General features: G+C 46.8%; 1 protein-coding gene across 2 annotated transcripts in view; it reads right to left on the reverse strand.

Annotated features, from left to right (window-relative positions):
• Positions 1–20,046, reverse strand: part of EXOC4 (exocyst complex component 4) — a 605,068-nt gene that overhangs the window by 503,963 nt on the left and 81,059 nt on the right. For both annotated transcript variants that reach the window (XR_013215715.1, XM_077264444.1), the window contains exons 5-6: positions 13,088–13,194; positions 4,027–4,270 (exon numbers count right to left, since the gene is read on the reverse strand). Coding sequence is in view for 1 of the 2 variants with exons in the window: in XM_077264444.1 (XP_077120559.1) it covers positions 4,027–4,270; positions 13,088–13,194 (351 nt within the window). In the remaining variant the exon portion in view is untranslated. The remainder of the gene's footprint in view (positions 1–4,026; positions 4,271–13,087; positions 13,195–20,046) is intronic.

Below are 20,046 nucleotides of genomic sequence, written 5' to 3' on the forward strand. Positions count from 1 at the left end.
CAGAGATTTGTTGTGACTGCCACACGAGCATCTCTGCCAGAACAACAGACATTAGAGACAGAACGTTTTACTGGAACTTCCACTGGAGGAAAAAAAGAAAGCATTTTATTCTCGTTTCTCATTAAAAAAAAAATGGATGGCTCGAACAGGATGATAATCAAACTGAAAGAATTGAACAAGTTCATAAAAATTCACATCAAGATGGAGTTGATTTAATCAGCAGTACTGCTGCTCTTTCCTGGATGTTATATGACTGTCCTAGATCTAAAGGATGCGTATTATCATGTGCCAATACGTGCAAGATTTCAGAAGTTTTTCGGGGTCGCTGTAACAGTAGGAGGTATCAGGAGGCACTTTCAATACAATGCCCTCCCCTTTGGCCTACCTGTAGCACCCAGTGTGTTTCATAGCTAATAGAGGTTACGGCCCACCTCAGGAAGAAAACAAACTGACTATTACCTACCTTGACAATTTCCTAATAGCAGGAAACTCTTACGATCATTGTCAGGATCAAGTGGAGGAAATATGCCCCATCTTGAAGAGCTTAGGATGGTGTTTGAACCTAGAAAAATCAAAGTTAGCCCCACAAAGGATACAGTTCTTTTTGAGTCTCATGTTGGACTAAGACCGACAATAATGTCATCTACCAGATCAAAAAAGAGAAAGATAGTCAGTCTGATCTCTAGAGGAATACAACACTGGTAATGGCCCTCAGAAAAGCAATATCCCTACTGGGTTCCCTCATCTCCTGTATCCCGGCAATAAATTGGGCTCAGATCCACTCAAGGGACTTGCAATGGAACATCATAGAAAGTGAGAGTTCCTAACAAGTTTATCTACAAGGAAAACTGACATTTCCACAAGAAGTGATACACTCGATCCATTGGTATTTGAGGAAAGGGTCATATAATTTGTAAAGCGCTGCGGAATATGTTGGCGCTATATAATTAAAAATTATTATTATAATTATTATTATTATTCCAGGAGGGTGTGCCTTGGATTCCCCGCATCACCAAAGTAGTCACCACAGATGCCAGTCCCAAGAGATGGGGGGCTCACCTGGACAGCCATCTAGTCCAGAGTACATGGTCAGAGGTAGAAAGATGGGTCTCTTCAAATATGTGGGAGGTTCTTGCAGTGGAAAAGGCACTAAACAGTCTACTACCCTTCCTACGAGGCGACCACGTAAATATACTCTTGAACAATCAGGTCACAGTCGTGTACATAAACTATCAGAGCAGCACTCACTCCAGAAACCGAATGCAAAGGCAAAAGCAAACATCCTATCATTGTCCACTCTACATATCAAGGGAAGGGACAATATCAAGGCAAATTTCCTGAGACGCAAACTGTTGCTACACAGAGAGTGGTCCCTAAAAAGTACGGTGTTCAATCAGGTCGTGGCCATATGGGGTTGTCCATAGATCGACCTTTTCTCAACAAGGCGAAACAGCAAGCTAAGGAAGTATTCTTTGAACCCAAGAGAAAATCCTCAAGTGGTGGACACCTTTCAGATTAAATGGGATTTCAGCCTTGTGTATGCCTTTCCCTCCAATATGTCTGATTCCAGCAGTGTTAAGGAAGATTAGGGAGGATGGGGTGAGGGAATTTCTCCCCCTTCTGGCCCAAGAGACCTTGGTTCTTTTGGCTGAAGAACATGTCAGTCACGAATCCTTGGGTTCTTCCAGAGATCCCGGACCTTCTTGCTTAGGGGTCCATATTCCATCCTCAGGTGACTGGGCTGCACTTAACAGACTGGAACTTGAGAGGTCATTGCTGAAGGGCAAAGGGTTCTCTTCTAATCTGGTCTACTTTAGTAGTAGGAAGCCGAGAATTTCGTGTCATCCACAGAGTCCACTTTGGGGAGGGGGAGAGGTAGAGTCCCTCTAAAGAAATCCTAGAGTTCCTTCAGAAAGGGCTAGAATGAGGTCTGGCTGTTAGTACCTTGAAAGCTCAAATTTCAGTCATGGTAGCACTATACAACTGTAATCTCGCAGGAAACAAATGGCTAAATGTAAGGCATGTGTTAAATCCAGACTGGTCCCTATAGCAAAAACTCTTTCTTGGGATGTAAATTCAGTTCTAAATGCATTAACAGAATCGCCTTTTGAGCCCCTAAGTTCAGGGCCCATAAAAATAGTCACCTTGAAAACAATACTGCTGGTAGCCTTAACATCAGTCCTTAGTGTAAGTGACATATAGGCTCTATCTTCAGACCACCCCTTCACCCCGTTATTGGAAGATGGGTCTCAAGGTTACCCTGACACGACTTTTATTCACCTAAGGTTGTATCCAAATTTCATAGGTCACAGGAGATAGCTCTACATTCCTTCTGTCCTGACCCAAAAATAGTAAAGAGGAAAAATTTCACACCTTAAATGTTAGGAGATGTCTTCTACAGTATTTAACATCTATGAAGTCTTGGAGGAAGTATAGGGCTCTATTCATCTCCTTCTAGGGGCCTAGGCAAGGAACAAGAGTTTCAAAAGTTACCCTATCAAGGTGCACAAGAGAGGCCATTAAGGCTAAGTTCACACTAGGCGTTTTTGCATTTTTTTTCCGCAGCAAACACCTGCCACTGTTGGCAGAGAATAAGCAGTGTCAAAAACGCATGTTTTGGTGCATTTTTCAGGATCCCAAAGTTCTGGTTTGCTTCTACCACAGAAGCATGAACACAGGTTACCAATACAAGACATATGTTCATGAAAAACTAAACATACAAATGTAACAGCTGAGGGAGGTGAATTTGTGTGGAATAATTTACCAAACACACTGGCAGTGCATTGAGCTTGTAGGACACTGTTTAACTTTCACACTTTGGTATGCCATTTAGCTGCTCACACACCTTGGTCAACCACAGGCATGGTTCAAATTCACACCTTTGTTGACCAATGTTTACTTTGTAAGCATCACTAATTTAATTCAACTGTACTATTCCAAACTGCCATCTCAGGTGACCAAGATAAGATGGTAAACCTGGAAAAATCACAATAATAAATGTGTCTCATATACTGCTGTACTTGCTTTTTTTCATTTTGTTAGCATTTTATTCATCACCCATTGCTTTCAATTGGCAAAAAATACTGAAAAAACGCTGAAAGAAGTGACATGCTCTATGGCCAAAAAACATGCAAAGCACAAAATACTGATAACAAAAAAAATCAATGTGTGTGCATGAGATTTCTGAAATATCATAGGCTTTGCTGGTACTGTGAAAAGCAGCAGAAAATTAGCATTAAAAAACGCAGCAAAAACCACAGCAAAAATGCCAGTGTGAACTTAAATAAGATGGCCTATGCAGGGGCAGGCAGAGCAGCTACTGGAGAGATGAAAGCCCAGACTACTAAAGCGATGACAGCAACCTGGGCAGAAAGAACGGACATGTACATCGAATACATCTGCTGACAGCAACTTGGTCGTAACCTTCTACCTTTTATAACCACTGTAGACTAAATCTATCTGCCTCCTCTGATCTCACATATGGGAGAAGGGTTCTACAGGCTGTGGTCCCTCTCTAATATATGACTAATTTTTTGTAATTCTCTCATTGATGCTGTCATGGGTGACCGAAAAACATGGATATTACTTACCGGTAATGTGCTTTTCAGAACCCATGACAGCACCCTTATATTCCCTCCCATTACCAAGATGATCATCTTCTGGTTGGTGGGTTGTTTGTGTGATGCGGAGAGAGACGCATCTTCAAGGTTTCCTGTCCTTGAAGGGCGGATCCCCTCTCTCGTTGGTGCGGTCATGAGTTCCGAATAAACACATTACCGGTAAGTAACAGACATGTTTTTGCCTCACCATGAAGTTGCATAAAAATATGGGCATGTTTCTAGAAGTTTTGCCACTTTGTAACACACCAAATGCCATCTGTAATCTCCTGACTTTTAATCTCAATGTTATGTTACTTTTTCCCAGCAGAATGTGAGGTTTTCTTACTGCAGGGATGGGATGCAGTATATGTAGAACACTGATGACTCTTGAGCGGATTGTTCAGTAAGTTTGCAGTACACATCTTACCGTGGTTGGTTTTCCTGAGTCACAGTTTCTCCTCGCTGATAGCCGCTGTCAGCCACCTGAGTTGTAGAACGCTTTACAATCTGCTTTAGCTCATTTTCAAGGCGCTCTTTTATGGCTTTCACAGTCTCTGGGATCTTTTTCAGCTTTGCTAGACCTTTAATAAGAACTCCCATAAATACTATGCTGTTCTCCTCAGGATCCGAATCAGGATCTTCTTTGATTTCTTGAAGGCTCAGGTCTTTAACTGTAAAAAAAAAAACATCATCAAGTTAAGAGATACATTCATAGGTCCAAATAAATCAGCCACTAACTGGATACTGCTTTATAACCACTATACATTAGTCACCAGATGCCAGACTAAATGTCTGAAATCCGCCTGTTAAACTAGATGACAAATTCCCATTGAAGTGAGTAGAAGGGCAACACAGTCCTATATAATATGAGGAGTGCAATATATTAGGAGGATACAAATTTTGATGGGAGTATTGCTTGTTTAACACATAACATAGGTTACTATGTAACTTTATACGGTTTTGGATCAGCATATATCATGACAAGCTGCATTAAAGGGGTCATCCATTTTCTCTTTTTACTGTAGCTTTCTAAAAAAAAACTACCGTAATACCATAAAACATTAAAGTTTATTTCCAATTAAAATTAAAAACCAAACCAAACTCAGAATCGATAATGTAACACCAGGTCACTGATTACTTTTGACCCACTATTAACAGACCAGGTCATAAGGCAGGCTAGGGTATGGGTATACCTACTTATCCCTATTCACCCCTACCTGCCTGCAGAGGTTGGCACCCTCTTGAACGCAATATGGCGCCCCTGCTCCTCGGTGGCTCGCCCTTCTGTCCCTAGAAATCCCTTATTATAAAGTGGAGTTACCGGATAATACCCCTACCGAAATACAACCGTACAAAAGGACATACAATACTCATACAGTGTAGCAAAAAAACAAGGATTTCTAAACAATAACTGCCACCACAAAAAATTATGTCTGGTGCAAAACAATCTTATCCTCTAGGGTAAATTTGAGGAAACTAAAATTCACCCTAATGAGTCCCTGGAATGATCCCTACTTACCAAAGGAGGTTGGCACCTTCTTGGACGCAATGTGGCGCCCCTGCTCCTCGGCGGCTGACCCTGGTAACCCTACAGTTCCCCTAATATAAACATAACTAGGATACCAGGGGGCTATATAGTACCATCATTCAATAATGAATAGCCAACCTTAGGCCACCAACAACCCCCACTGTCACATGTAGGATAACTAACACTCTTGGGGATTTCCAGATTATAGCTTAAACAAGCTGTAAAGGGAGTCATAGTGCAACATGCATAAAAATAGTTGTCCCAATGGGGTCTCAAATTATGAGCCCCAGCAGAAAAATACAATCAATTGGAGATTTTTCCTTTTTTATAAACATGCCTATATAATTGCAACCCTATTAAAGCCTGTCCAAAATGGAATAATGTTGCAACATACCCTCAGCATGCCCGATCTCAGCATATCCATGAAAACGGGTATTAGACCTACCGGTAATTCGGTTTCCAGGAGTCCATCCTGACAGCACCCTGGAGGACGTCCTCCTCCTCCTTGCAGGGACAGGAAAAACACACGAGAGGTTAAAAGGTCCCACTCCGCCCCCTTTCCTTCAGTGTTTTGACAAGTACCACACCATGGATAGATGCAAATCTGAATTCTTTTAATTAACCAAATCATATTACAGCATATGAAAATAGTATACATGGGGGGGGAAGTAATGGTGCTGTCAGGATGGACTCCTGGAAACCGAATTACCGGTAGGTCGAATACCCATTTTCCAGGACGTCCCCCTGACAGCACCCTGGAGAATACCAAAGAAAATTCCTCTAGGGCGGGACTACTGTTTGGAGAAGTTTTCTCCCGAATGATGTTTGCTGGGCTGCTAACAGGTCAAGTTTATAATGTTTACAAAATGTATTCACCCTGGCCCAGGTTGCGGCCTTACATATTGTTCTAAGGATGCCCCTGTTCGTTCAGCCCATGATGCTGAAATAGCCCTAGTAGAATGAGCTTTTATTCCCACTGGGCAGTCTACCCCTTCTGATGAATAGGCTTTAGCAATTACAGCTGTGATCCATCTAGCTATAGAAGTTTTGGAAGCTTTTATACCCCTATGTTTCCCCCAAACAGGATAAATAGGTTAGGGTCCCTTCTCCAGGTACTAGTGGCCTCTAGATAGTCTAACACTGCTTGTCTGACATCCAGTGAGTGTAAAGATTGCTCTTTTGCATTGGAGGAGTTTTCGCAAAAGGAGGGTAAAATTATTTCTTGGTTCCGGTTTTGAACTGATGCAATTTTTGGGATAAAAGATGGGTCTAATTTTAAGATTATGTGATCATCGCGAATCTGAAGATAGGGATCCCTAATAGATAAAGCCTGAATTTCTCACACTCTTTTAGCTGTCGTAATTGCTACTAGAAAGGCATGTTTTCAGTTAGGGCATAAGGTTCTTTACACAGAGCCCTGAGGACCAAGTTTAAGTTCTAAGAGGGGGTTAACTGCCTAAAGGTGGGACGCAATCTCTAAATGGCTTTAACAAACCTAATTATCCATGGGTGGGATGCCAAAGGATAATCTAAGAAAGTGCTGAGGGCCGAAATCTGTACCTTAAGGGTACTAGGCCAAAGACCCATGTTGAACTCAGACTAAAGAAAATCCAGAACTCTGGGGACATCCGGGGTCTCTGGCAACACAGCCGACTTGCCACCCTCCATACAAAATTTCTTCCAGATCTTGTAGTAGATCGCCAAAGTTACTGATTTTCTACTAGCTTGAATGGTTGAAATGACTTTATCTGATAAACCCCGAGCTTTCAAGATGTCCCTTTCAGGATCCATGCTGACAGATGTAATCTTCCCGGGTTTTGGTGCAAGACCGGACCCTGATAGATGATGTCTTTCCATAGAGGAAGCTTGATTGGGTTCTCTGCAGTCATGGACCCCAGCAACGGGAACCAGCTTCTCCTTGGCCAGAATGGCACAATCAACAGCACTGTTGCCTGGTCTTCCTGGATTTTCCTGAGAACCACTGGAATGAGTGCCAACGGAGGAAACGCATAGGAGAGTGGTTTGTCCCAAGTCTGGCTTAAGGCGTCGACTGCTTCTGGCATGTCTGAAGGATTGAGAGAATAGAATCTGGGCACCTTCGAATTTTTCTTGTGGCAAATAAATCTATTCTGGGAGTTCCCCAACGGTGGGACAATATTTTGAAAGTTTCTTGGTTTAGTTCACACTCTGTTGGACAAACCTTTCTCCTGCTTAGGTAGTCATCCAGAATATTTTGCGACCCTTCTAAGTGCACTGCTGTAATTGAAAGAACTGTGTTCTCTGCCCAGACAAATATCTTTTGTGCCAGATCTTGTAGTGCTTTGTGTTTGGGACCTCCTTGGTGTCTCAAGACTGACACTGCTGTCATGTTGTCCTTTAAAATCTTCACATGCTTGTTCTTTAGCCGAGAACGGTTTCTTCTCAGGGTCTCCCAAACTGCATAAAGTTCTCTGAAGTTTGATGACTTGTGGCTGATGTCTTTGGGCCACCAGCCCTAAAAAAACCTTCCTTCTAGGTGTGCTCCCCATCCCCACTGACTGGCGTCCGTGGTGATTACTACACAAGGGATCGGGATCCATGGAACTCCTGTCCTTAGGTTGCCGGGTTGTATCCACCATCGTAATGGTCTTTTCACTGCTCTTGATAGATGTATTGGTCTGTCCAGAGACATCTGGCACCGATCCCATACCGAGAACCTGTCTTTGTAATAGTCTTGAGTGGGCTTGGTCTCACCTGACACAGGTGATACAGGCTGTCATTATTCCTAAGATCTTCATGGCTAATCTTATGGTAACCCGATGTTTCAGGAATTCTGTGATCATCTTTCTTATTGATTCCTGCTTTTCTCTTGGTAGAAAGGACTGTCTGCAGGTAGAGTCCAGAAGCACTCCAAGGAATACTTTCCGAGATTCAGGCTTCAGGTGTGACTTTTTTCGATTTACGACCCAGCCAAGGTGTTACAACACCGCAATGGTTCGATCTCTGTGTGGGAGTAAAGTTCTTTCTGATCGGGCTACCAGTAGAAAATCGTCCAAATAAGGAATTATTGTAATTCCTTGGTTTCTTAGATATGCAACTACCTCTGCGATCAACTTCGTAAATATTCTTGGAGCTGAGGCCAAGCCGAACGGGAGGCATTAAAATTGGAGGTGGCAGGTTTGGTCCGGCAGACTTACCGAGAACCTCAGAAGTTCCTGAGAAGTTGGATGGATTGGAACCTGATAATACGCACTCTTCAGGTTGACCGTGCACATTACTGAATTTTTGTCTATGAGGTGGATGGTTGATCTTATGGATTCCATCCTGAACCTTTTGTATTTGACCCAAAAGTTTAACGGTTTTAAATTTATGATTGTGCGTGTTTCCCCTGACGGTTTCGGGATTGAGAATAGGAAAGAGTAGTGACCTCTGCCTATTTCTGATGAGGGGACCCGAACTATAACCTTGGAGCTGAAAAGTTCCTGAAGGTCTGAGAACATTGGAGAATCGGCTGCCACGGTTGTCGGTGAGATACACCTTTGGGGCGGGGTAGATATAAGCTCTATTCTGTAGCCCTCTGATATTATATTTAGTACAAATTCGTTTTTTGTTATCTGACTCCAGTTGTTTAGAAAAAGACTGAGCCTGCCCCCTATACCTATGGCGTCATTGTCTTCTAGATCTAGAGCTTGATCCAAAATGGAAATTTTTTCCCCTTCTGTTCTGGGCATAGGAACCTTTATAGGTACCTCTGTTGGATCTCCACTGCTCTCTATAGTCAGGTTGTTTGCGAGGTGGTGGCCTTTTACGAAAGGGCTGAAATCTCTTAGGTTTATCCTCAGGAAACCCTTTTTTACTATCAGACGCAAACTCTAAGGGTACCGTCACACATTGAAATTTCCATCGCTACGACGGTACGATTCGTGACGTTCTAGCGATATCGTTACGATATCGCAGTGTCTGACACGCTACTGCGATCAGACACCCTGCTGAGAATCGTACGTCGTAGCACATCGTTTGGAACTTTCTTTTGTCGCTTGATCACCCGCTGACATCGCTGGATCGTTGTGTGTGACAGCGATCCAGCGATGTCTTCGCTTGTAACCAGGGTAAACATCGGGTAACTAAGCGCAGGGCCGCGCTTAGTAACCCGATGTTTACCCTGGTTACAAGCGTAAACGTAAAAAAACAAACCGTGCATACTCACCCGTCGGTGTCCTTCAGGTCCCTTGCCGTCTGCTTCCTGCTCTGAGTGCCGGCCGGAAAGTGAGAGCAGATCACAGCGGTGCTGCGCTCTGCTCACTGTACGGCTGCACTCAGAGCAGGAAGCAGACGGCAAGGGACCTTAAGGACACCGACGGGTGAGTATGTTTGTTTTTTTACGTTTACGCTGGTAACCAGGGTAAACATCGGATTACTAAGCGCGGCCCTGCGCTTAGTTACCCGATGTTTACCCTGGTTACCGGGGACTTCGGCATCGCTCCAGCGCCGTGATTGCAACGTGTGACCGCAGTCTACGACGCTGGAGCGATATTCATACGATCGCTGCGACGTCACGGATCGTGCCGTCGTAGCGATCAAAATGGTACTGTGTGACGGTACCCTTAGATGTCATCTAACGCCTGTCCAAACACCCTAGATCCTGCAAAGGGAATGGCACATAATTTATTTTTAGAGGCGTTATCACCCGACCATGATTTAAGCCATATTGCTCTATGGGTTGCATTAGACAAGGAACTACTTCTAGCCGCAAATCTCACTGATTCGGCTGAAGTATCAGCCAAGAATGCCGTGGCGGATTTTATAATGGGAAGGGAAGAAATTATTTCAGCCCTTGGGGTCTTATTAACTAAATGTTCTTCTAATTGCCCCATCCATAAGAACATGGATCTGGCCACCGAAGTAGCCGCTATATTAGTCCGTATCAGGGCTGCTGACGTTTCCCAAGCTTGACGTAGGAAAATATCTGCCTTGTGATCCATGGCATCTCTGAGGCTTTAAGAGTCCTCAAAAGGAATGGATATCTTTTTTGTAACTTTGGCCACAGGTACGTCGACTTTAGGGATTTCTTCCCATGTCTTGATATCATCTGGGTCAACTGGAAGACGACCCTTAAATTCCTGAGACATCACTAGTCTACGTTCTGCTTCTTTCCATTCCTGCAATATCATCAGCCGGATATGTTCGCTTACAGGGAACACCGTCTGTCTCTGAGATGTAAGACCTCCAAACATTAGATCCTGTCTGGACTTTGTACGTGGCTCGTCCTTTATCTGCATAGTATTTCTCACAGCCTGTACTAGATCTTCCGTATCTTCCACTGGGAAGAGAGATTTCCTTCCTTGATCCTGCTCTTCTAGTGAGAGCTCTCCTTCTTCCTGGTCTGAGCTTTTAAGGTCTGATTCTTCATTTGAAGATATATCAAGATCTCTCTGTTCTGGGACCCATCTGGGCTTCTTACGGCCCGGACCTGGACTGGAATGGTGCTGTTGTGATATGGTAGCCAAGGAGGCTTGCACTTCCTCCCGGATTAAACTCCTCATCTCAGACAAGAATGTTGGTTGCTCTTCCCTTAGGCCAGGTTCACATTGCGTCTATGGCGTCCGTTAGATGGATTACGTTACACCACGGCATAACGCGGTGTAACGCAGTCCGTTAACGCCCTATGTCGGACGCATCACTAGCGCACGCCCACAATGGGCGTGCACTAGAGATGTGCCGTCATTGAGTGACGGACCCTCGGACGCGGGCTGCAGCATTTCCGGGTCCGTCACTGCTAGCTCTATCTGCGCTAGCGCTATATCAAATCGGAACTTGCGTTAACAGCAGCCCGTTAACGCATGTGTTGAACGGGCTGCTGTTAACGCACTGTGAACCTGACCTTACAACCTTAGAAATACATGAGCTGCAGAGTGATTTTTGTACGCCTCTGGAAGCTTTAAGTGACATGGATCAACGGTTACTCTTTGCCAAGTCCTTGCCTGGCTTTTTAGCCGTTGGGAGGGGTGTCTGTGGAATATCCTTATCCTAATAATACAACAATAGGTATAATAGGGCTGGGATTAGTGTCTAAATGTGTGTGCAGGAGCCTCTGCGCTATGCGCACTTACCCCGGCATCCTCACTCCTGAATTCCATATCCTCTTTCGTCTCCTGCATTTAGACACTTGTTTCAATACACACACACTGTGCCAACCAGCGACGCTGAACGTTAGACCGCGAGTCCTGTTCACATGCGGACCCTCAGAAGCCTGAGCGCCACTCGCTTTTTACCCCTTACTATGTCCGTATACCACGCTGTGGAACGCCGGACAGGATACGCCGCTGACGTCACCGGAAGTGACGCTCGGTTATTGTACACCTACTTCCGCGTTCCACGATGTGGAACGCAAGCTGGGGCCCGCTGACGTCACCGGAAATGACGCTCGGTCCCGGGAGTGGCTGCTGACCGCCGACTCCTCCGTGTTCCTGTATGGAACACATAGTTCCGGGCGCCTCTTCTCCTGCCTGGCGCCAGAGCCGAGAGCCCCCCACCGGGAGGAAGCGGCTCTACCAGGAGCCCGTCCGCTCGACTGGTCTCTGGGGCAGAGGGGTTCCCCACTAGGAAGTTTCTGCCCTGGGCCACTTGACAGGGGGAAGGATATTGGACCAGCCGCACGATCCCCCTGAACCCTTCGGTCTTCGGTAAGCCTTCGCACGCTGCACAACTCTCATGTGTCCCTCCATGCAGGGACAGGAAAAACACTGAAGAAAAGGGGGCGGAGTGGGACCTTTTAACCTCTCGTGTGTTTTTCCTGTCCCTGCAAGGAGGAGGACGACGTCCTCCAGGGTGCTGTCAGGGGGACGTCCTGGAAAATAAATATTGCAGCATGCCTTTTAACAGCGAATTGATCATAAATCTATACCAAGTAAGCACCATTGCACTATGCCTCACAATCAGTGACTCAGTGACCTGGTGTTACATTATTGATTCTGAGTTTGGTTTGGTTTTTAATTTTAATTTGAAATAAACTTTAATGTTTTATGGTATTAGTTTTTTAGTAAGCCTTACTGTAACTTTCCTCACAATACTGACCAGCACTTCTGTCAAAACAATGGCTGCTGGTGGAGGAACATGTGAACAGACCAGTCCATCAGCCTGCTCACATTGTATAACGCCTCACATGAGAAAGCCACTTTTCTATTGGAGGAGGCTAATGGACCGGTCTGGTCACATGTTCCTCCACCAAAAGCAATTGTATACACAGAAGTGCTGGTCAGTGTGTGAGGAAAGCTGAACTAACAAGAGAATGAGGACGACCCATATAAAGGGATATTCCCATCTCTAAGATCCTATCCCAATATGTAGTAGGTGTAATAATAATAATATTAGCAAATACCTCCAATTAGAAATGTAGTATAGTTGTTCTGATTCACTATGCCAATTTCCCCATGCGCAGGCATTGCAGGATCTTAAGTATCCATGGTTACGACCACTGATAAAATGATGGTTAGTTAGCTATTTGCTAGTGCGCATCAACATGGATACCTAAGGTCTTTCGCTATGTCTTTCCTCATGTGTAGGCATTGTAAGACCTTAGGCATCCATGTTGATGACCTCTAGCAAATAGCTAACTAACCTTCACCATATCAGTGGTCGTAACCATGGATACTTAAGATCCTGCAATGCCTGCGCATGAGGAAATAGACATAGCAAATCAGAAAAAAGGTACTATATTTCTAATTGGAGGTATTTGCTAATATTATTCTTACTACACCTACTACATATTTGGATAGGATCTTGGAGATGGAAATACTCATTTAAAGAGCAAATAGCAGAGATACAAAGTATTGAGCTAAATCAATATGAAGAACACCCTAAAAAACAAATGTAAACCGAAAATTCAGTCTCATTGGAGTTTTCATTTAATGCTTCAGACGATTTCAGCAGTCAGTACATACGACATAAGAAAGCGAGCACAATAACCATCACAATATCCTACCAGTGGAGCAGCCTGGAGAGCCAAACTGAGAAATATCTAAGAACTTGCGTGGAGTAGACAAATTTGTGACATCAAGAACGGGAAGCGGGGAATCTTTTGGAAGTGAACTGCATTATAAGAAAACGACAGAAAGAAAATCACTGAATATCCAAATTTACGTTCAATAACCCTCCACACCACCACCATCCCCAAAGGAGTCATACATGTTGCATGCATTAACCCCTTAAAGACCACCAATATATCTTCTTACTGACCTGAGACATAAGAGAATGACATCCCCAGAGAGATGACAATCCATAAGCTGTGGGCTGTACACTATAGCTGACAACTTGCTGCATCAACAATGATCAGTTTTGGCACTGACCATGGCCATTTAACCCCTTATATGCTGCTGTTAATAGTGACTACATCTACATGGTTACCAGAGTGTGGGGGTTCCCTCTTTAACCCCATCATCATTCTGAAATTATGATTGTGATGTTTGCCATGACAATTCAAGGCTAAATAACGGCCTTTGAGTTTGCCAGATATAGTAACCTGTTCAGAAGTTAGCGACATTTATGTGGTAAAAATACATTTCTTCATTCCTGTTATGCCACTTTTCATTAATTCCTGAAAAGCACCTGAAGGGTTAATAAACTACCTGACAGCAGTTTTGAATTAGTGGAATTTCCACAATCGGATGTGTATTAAAAAATAAAGTTCCAGTGCTGAGATAATCTTATAAACCTGCCCCTGCTATGTGCTGTGTAATGGCTGTGTGACAGTACAGAGATATGGTCTGACTATACCACAGCTCCTGGGCTGGGGAGGAAGTAAAAAAAAGTATACAGACATTACAGCATGGGATCTCAAACAATTCTTTCTTTGATGTAAAACATTTTTATAAACAGCCAGGAAAATGCTCACAAAAAGAATCAGCTGTGATCCCGTGCTGTAATGTCTGTGTACTCGTTTGTGTATAACCCCCTGCCCAGGAGCTGCGGTATGATCAGACCATGTTCCTGCACGGTCAGACACAGCCATTACACAGTACACAGCAGGGCACATATATAAGATTATCTCAGCACAGGGACATTTTATTTAAACACATCCAATTATGGAAATTATTATTATTCTAAGATCTATTGATTAAAATCAACTTTAATATTAACTTTGTGGAAAAATCTCTATAACTAGGAGTCTAAAAACAAACAAACAAACAAACAGTAGCCTGTGTGAAAATTGCAACATTTTCATTTTTTTAGTTTAAATACCTATTTTACATAAAAAAACAAATTGGCAATTTAAAAAATAATTAAGATAATTGGTCAGGTCAAGTTCCCTTTAATAAAAGAATAATTCAAATCTATGTGAATACATACATATATAATATATAAATACGCACTGTTAGGAACCTGACACATTATTTAGTTTAGAATATCTTCTTAACATACGGATGTGAACACCATATCAAACCATCTGCAAATCGAAGCATCCATTTGTAATTCGCCTTGTGCACTCAGTAAGAGTCCTCCAACATCTATTAGATTTGCAGGGCAGCAAACTCTGAAGAAATGGCTACATCAGCATTCTGTGTATTTCCTGGCTGACTGATTTCCCTTGGAAAATGAAGGAGATTCTACAGCCTCAATATGTGCTGACTGGTGACCTTATATGATAATACAGCTCCTGAGGGTAATGCCCTCAAATTAAAAGCAACAGAAAAAAAATGTCACAAAGGAACTATGCTCCACTCAAACAATACCACAATGTATTTCTTAATTATAAGATATTTTAGAGGAAAGCATGCTAGCAGGGGCGTAACTACCACGGTCGCAGGGGTCGCAATTGCGACGGGGCCCGCAGTGCCTAGGGGCCCCGACTCTGAGCTACAAAATGGGCCGCCGGCCCTTTAAATAAACCTTCTTTACAGGCCCTAGTGCGCGTGCACTCTCTCAGTGCACGCGCGATCACGGGTGGGACTGCACTTGTCCTGCAGCAGAGCCCCTCCACCCCAGAGAGCCGCACACCGTCCACAACTATGGCTGCAGCTGCTCTGTGCACGCAGGACCTGTGATGAGGTCACAGGAGGGGAGGAGTCGGAGTCACATGATCAAAGGCTTCCGTGTAGTGCAGGACAGTAGTGCAGTGCTGGTCGTCATCTTGCTGGAGGAGGGTAAGCTTTTGTGTGAGGTCAGGATGGGTTTGTGTGGATGTAGCAGAGCAGTGTGTGTATGAGGTGTACAGAGCGGAGCTGTGTGTGTATGAGGTGTACGGAGCGGAGCCGTGTGTGTATGAGGTGTACAGAGCGGAGCTGGGTGTGTATGAGGTGTACGGAGCGGAGCCGTGTGTGTATGAGGTGTACAGAGCGGAGCTGGGTGTGTATGAGGTGTACGGAGCGGAGCCGTGTGTGTATGAGGTGTACAGAGCGGAGCTGGGTGTGTATGAGGTGTACGGAGCGGAGCCGGGTGTGTATGAGGTGTACAAGGCAGAGCTGGGTGTGTATGAGGTGTACGGAGCGGAGCCGTGTGTGTATGAGGTGTACAAGGCAGAGCTGGGTGTGTATGAGGTGTACGGAGCGGAGCCGTGTGTGTATGAGGTGTACAGAGCGGAGCCGTGTGTGTATGAGGTGTACGGAGCGGAGCCGTGTGTGTATGAGGTGTACGGAGCGGAGCCGTGTGTGTATGAGGTGTACGGAGCGGAGCCGTGTTTGTATGAGGTGTACAGAGCGGAGCCGTGTGTGTATGAGGTGTACGGAGCGGAGCCATGTGTGTATGAGGTGTACGGAGCGGAGCCATGTGTGTATGAGGTGTACGGAGCGGAGCCGGGTGTGTACAAGGTGTACGGAGCGGAGCCGGGTGTGTACGAGGTGTACGGAGCGGAGCCGTGTGTGTACGAGGTGTACGGAGCGGAGCCGTGTGTGTACGAGGTGTACGGAGCGGAGCCGTGTGTGTACGAGGTGTACGGAGCGGAGCCGTGTGTGTACGAGGTGTACGGAGCGGAGCTGGGTGTGTACAAGGTGTACGGAGCGGAGCTGGGTGTGTACGAGGTGTACGGAGCGGAGCATGTGTGTACGAGATGTACGGAGCGGAGCCGTGTGTGTACGAGGTGTATGGAGCGGAGCCGTGTGTGTATGAGGTGTGCAGAGCGGAGCCGTGTGTGTATGAGGTGTGCAGAGCGGAGCCGTGTGTGTATGAGGTGTGCAGAGCGGAGCCGTGTGTGTATGAGGTGTGCAGAGCGGAGCATGTGTGTACGAGGTGTACGGAGCGGAGCCGTGTGTGTACGAGGTGTATGGAGCGGAGCCGTGTGTGTATGAGGTGTGCAGAGCGGAGCCGTGTGTGTATGAGGTGTGCAGAGCGGAGCCGTGTGTGTATGAGGTGTGCAGAGCGGAGCATGTGTGTACGAGGTGTACGGAGCGGAGCCGTGTGTGTACGAGGTGTACGGAGCGGAGCCGTGTGTGTATGAGGTGTGCAGAGCGGAGCCGTGTGTGTATGAGGTGTGCAGAGCGGAGCCGTGTGTGTATGAGGTGTGCAGAGCGGAGCCGTGTGTGTATGAGGTGTGCAGAGCGGAGCCGTGTGTGTATGAGGTGTGCAGAGCGGAGCATGTGTGTACGAGGTGTACGGAGCGGAGCCGTGTGTGTACGAGGTGTACGGAGCGGAGCCGTGTGTGTATGAGGTGTGCAGAGCGGAGCCGTGTGTGTATGAGGTATACGGAGCGGAGCCGTGTGTGTACGAGGTGTACGGAGCGGAGCTGGGTGTGTACAAGGTGTACGGAGCGGAGCTGGGTGTGTACAAGGTGTACGGAGCGGAGCTGGGTGTGTACAAGGTGTGCGGAGCGGAGCTGGGTGTGTACGAGGTGTACGGAGCAGAGCCGCGTGTATGAGGTGTACGGAGCGGAGCTGGGTGTGTACGAGGTGTACGGAGCGGAGCCGTGTGTGTACGAGGTATACGGAGCGGAGCCGTGTGCAAGGTGTACGGAGCGGAGCCGGGTGTGTAAGAGGTGTACGGAGGGGAGCCGCATGTGCAATGTGTACGGAGCTCAGCCGCATGTGTAGGAGTAACTATGTGTGGCCATTATACTGTAGGCAATATCATGTGTGGCCATTGTACAGTATGGAGCACTATGTGTGGCCATTGTACAGTATGGAGCACTATGTGTGGCCATTGTACAGTATGGACAGGGGCGTAACTACCGCGGTTGCAGTGGTCGCCATTGCAACCGGGCCCAGCAGGTCAGGGGCCCGGGGCCAGCAGGTCAGAGCAGGGCCGGACTGGCCATCGGGCACTTCTGGCAAATGCCAGAAGAGCCGGTGCCAGTCATGGGCCGCTCGATCCGCCTCCCCCCGCCGCCGACGACTCACCCCCCCTGCCGTCGCATTCAACTATACCGGCGTCTATGACGCCGGTACAGTTGAATGCAATGACGGAGGAGAGAGCGTCTACAGATGCTCCCTCTCCCATCATTCCGCGCTCTGCCTCTGACACTGCGGGTGCGCGATCCCGGGCAGACTGCAGCCGAGCCTGAGACCGGAGCAGGAAGCAACGCTGGCAAGAGGAAAGGTAAGGAGAGTGGGGGGGGGGGGGCGAGAGATGCGGGCTGTGCTGGATAGACCACTGTGCGGGCTGTGCTGGATAGACCACTGTGCGGGCTGTGCTGGATAGACCACTGTGCGGGCTGTGCTGGATAGACCACTGTGCGGGCTGTGCTGGATAGACCACTGTGCGGGCTGTGCTGGATAGACCACTGTGCGGGCTGTGCTGGATAGACCACTGTGCGGGCTGTGCTGGATAGACCACTGTGCGGGCTGTGCTGGATAGACCACTGTGCGGGCTGTGCTGGATAGACCACTGTGCGGGCTGTGCTGGATAGACCACTGTGCGGGCTGTGCTGGATAGACCACTGGGCGGGCTGTGCTGGATAGACCACTGGGCGGGCTGTGCTGGATAGACCACTGGGCGGGCTGTGCTGGATAGACCACTGGGCGGGCTGTGCTGGATAGACCACTGGGCGGGCTGTGCTGGATAGACCACTGTGCGGGCTGTGCTGGATAGACCACTGTGCGGGCTGTGCTGGCACCCAACACCATGTTGCAGTGCAGGAGATTCCTCCTGCACGGCAACAGTCCGAGGCGTATCTAGGGGAAGGGGGCAGCCGGGGCACGTGAGAGACAGGAAGCAGCTCCAGTCATCACGATGAGACAGCTTCTCAGTCTGTATTTTTCCCCCCTCATACATCTCATGTACGTCTGAATGAGATCGTATTTAAGAGAAAGCCAAAATAACCCCGGGACAGAAGGCGAGAGCAGGGGGGAGGTGCGGGACAGAGCCGCTTTAGTCAGGAGAAGCTGAGGAGCTGCAGCCGGTTTACATCAGCCACCCCTGTACCAGAGAGGAGATTGTGAGTTGTGTATATGAGCTGGTATCTCTGGTGTGTGTGATATCTGTAGTATGTGTGTGTGTGATATCTGTAGTGTGTGTGTGATAACTGTAGTATGTGTGTGTGTGATATCTGTAGTATGATGTGTGTGTGATATCTGTAGTATGTCTGTGTGTGTGTGTGTGATATCTGTAGTGTGTGTGTGATATTTGTAGTGTGTGTGTGATATCTGTAATATGATGTGTGTGATATCTGTAGTGTGTGTGTGTGTGTGAGAGATATCTGTAGTATGTGTGTGATATCTGTATGTGTGTGTGTGTGTGATATCTGTAGTGTGTGTGATATCTGTAGTGTGTGTGATATCTGTAGTGTGTGTGATATCTGTAGTGTGTGTGATATCTGTAGTGTGTGTGATAACTGATGTGTGTGTGATATCTGTAGTATGATGTGTGTGTGTGTGTGATATCTGTAGTGTGTGTGTGATATCTGTAGTATGTGTGTGTGTGAGGCAGCGGCGTAACTACCACGGTCGCAGCTGCAAGCGGCTCTGGCAGGTCAGGGGGCCGTGTGTCCCCTTCAGCCTGTCTCCCTTATGCTTGTGTCCCCATGTGCCAGTCTCCCTTGCCCATTAGTCACTGTGTGTCCCCATGTGCCTGTCTCCTATGTCCCCTTGTGCTTGTGTCAGTCTCCTTTGTCCCCTTGTGCTTGTGTCAGTCTCCTTTGCCCACTAGTCCCTGTGTGTCAGTCTCCCTTTCCCACTTGTCCCTGTGTGTCCCCTTGTGCTTGTATCCCTTGTCCCCTTGTGTCAGTCTCTTGCCCACTAGTCCCTGTGTGTCCCCTTGTGCCTGTCTCCCTTTTCCCCTTGTGCTTGTCCCTTATCCCCGTGTGTCTCCTTGTATCAGTCTCCATTGCCCACTAGTCCCCTTGTATCAGTCTCCCTTGCCCACTATTCCCCGTGTCAGTCTCCCTTGCCCACTAGTCCCTGTGTCCCCGTGTGCCAGTCTCCCTTGTCCACTAGTCCCCGTGTGCCCTTTGTGTCAGTCTCCCTTGCCCACTTGTCCCCGTGTGCCCCTTGTGTCAGTCTCCATTTTCCCCTTGTGTCAGTCTCCCTTGCCCACTAGTCCCCTTGTATCCTTCTCCCCTGCCTCCTAGCCCCCATGTGTCCCCTTGTGCCTGTCTTCCTTGCCCCCTTGTGCCCTCTCCCCACCATTTGCTCGTGTCTTTCTCACTGCCCCTGTATGGAGGGGCTGCATTATACTATGAGGGGGGCTGCATTGTATTCTACGGGGGTTACATTGAATTTTATGGCGGGGGGGGGGGCCCCATTTGGAAGTTCGCACCGGGGCCCATAACTTTGTAGTTACGCCACTGCATGCTAGATATGTAGAAAGCATACCAGTTGTGCTACAAATTTAATGAAGGTGGAAAAAAAACCATACATATAGAGGTTAACTATGATCTGAGCTACTTGTCTAAAATGGTCTGCATTTAACTGGATTCGCAAAAAGGACACCAAAAGCCGGATCCATCAATGCATCGGCACTTTTTTTTTTATTTTCTTGTCTGTTTTTAATTTGCCCCTAAGGCTGTGTGCACGCCGT

Source organism: Ranitomeya variabilis, chromosome 5 (assembly GCF_051348905.1).
Source record: "Ranitomeya variabilis isolate aRanVar5 chromosome 5, aRanVar5.hap1, whole genome shotgun sequence".
Lineage (NCBI taxonomy): Eukaryota > Metazoa > Chordata > Amphibia > Anura > Dendrobatidae > Ranitomeya > Ranitomeya variabilis.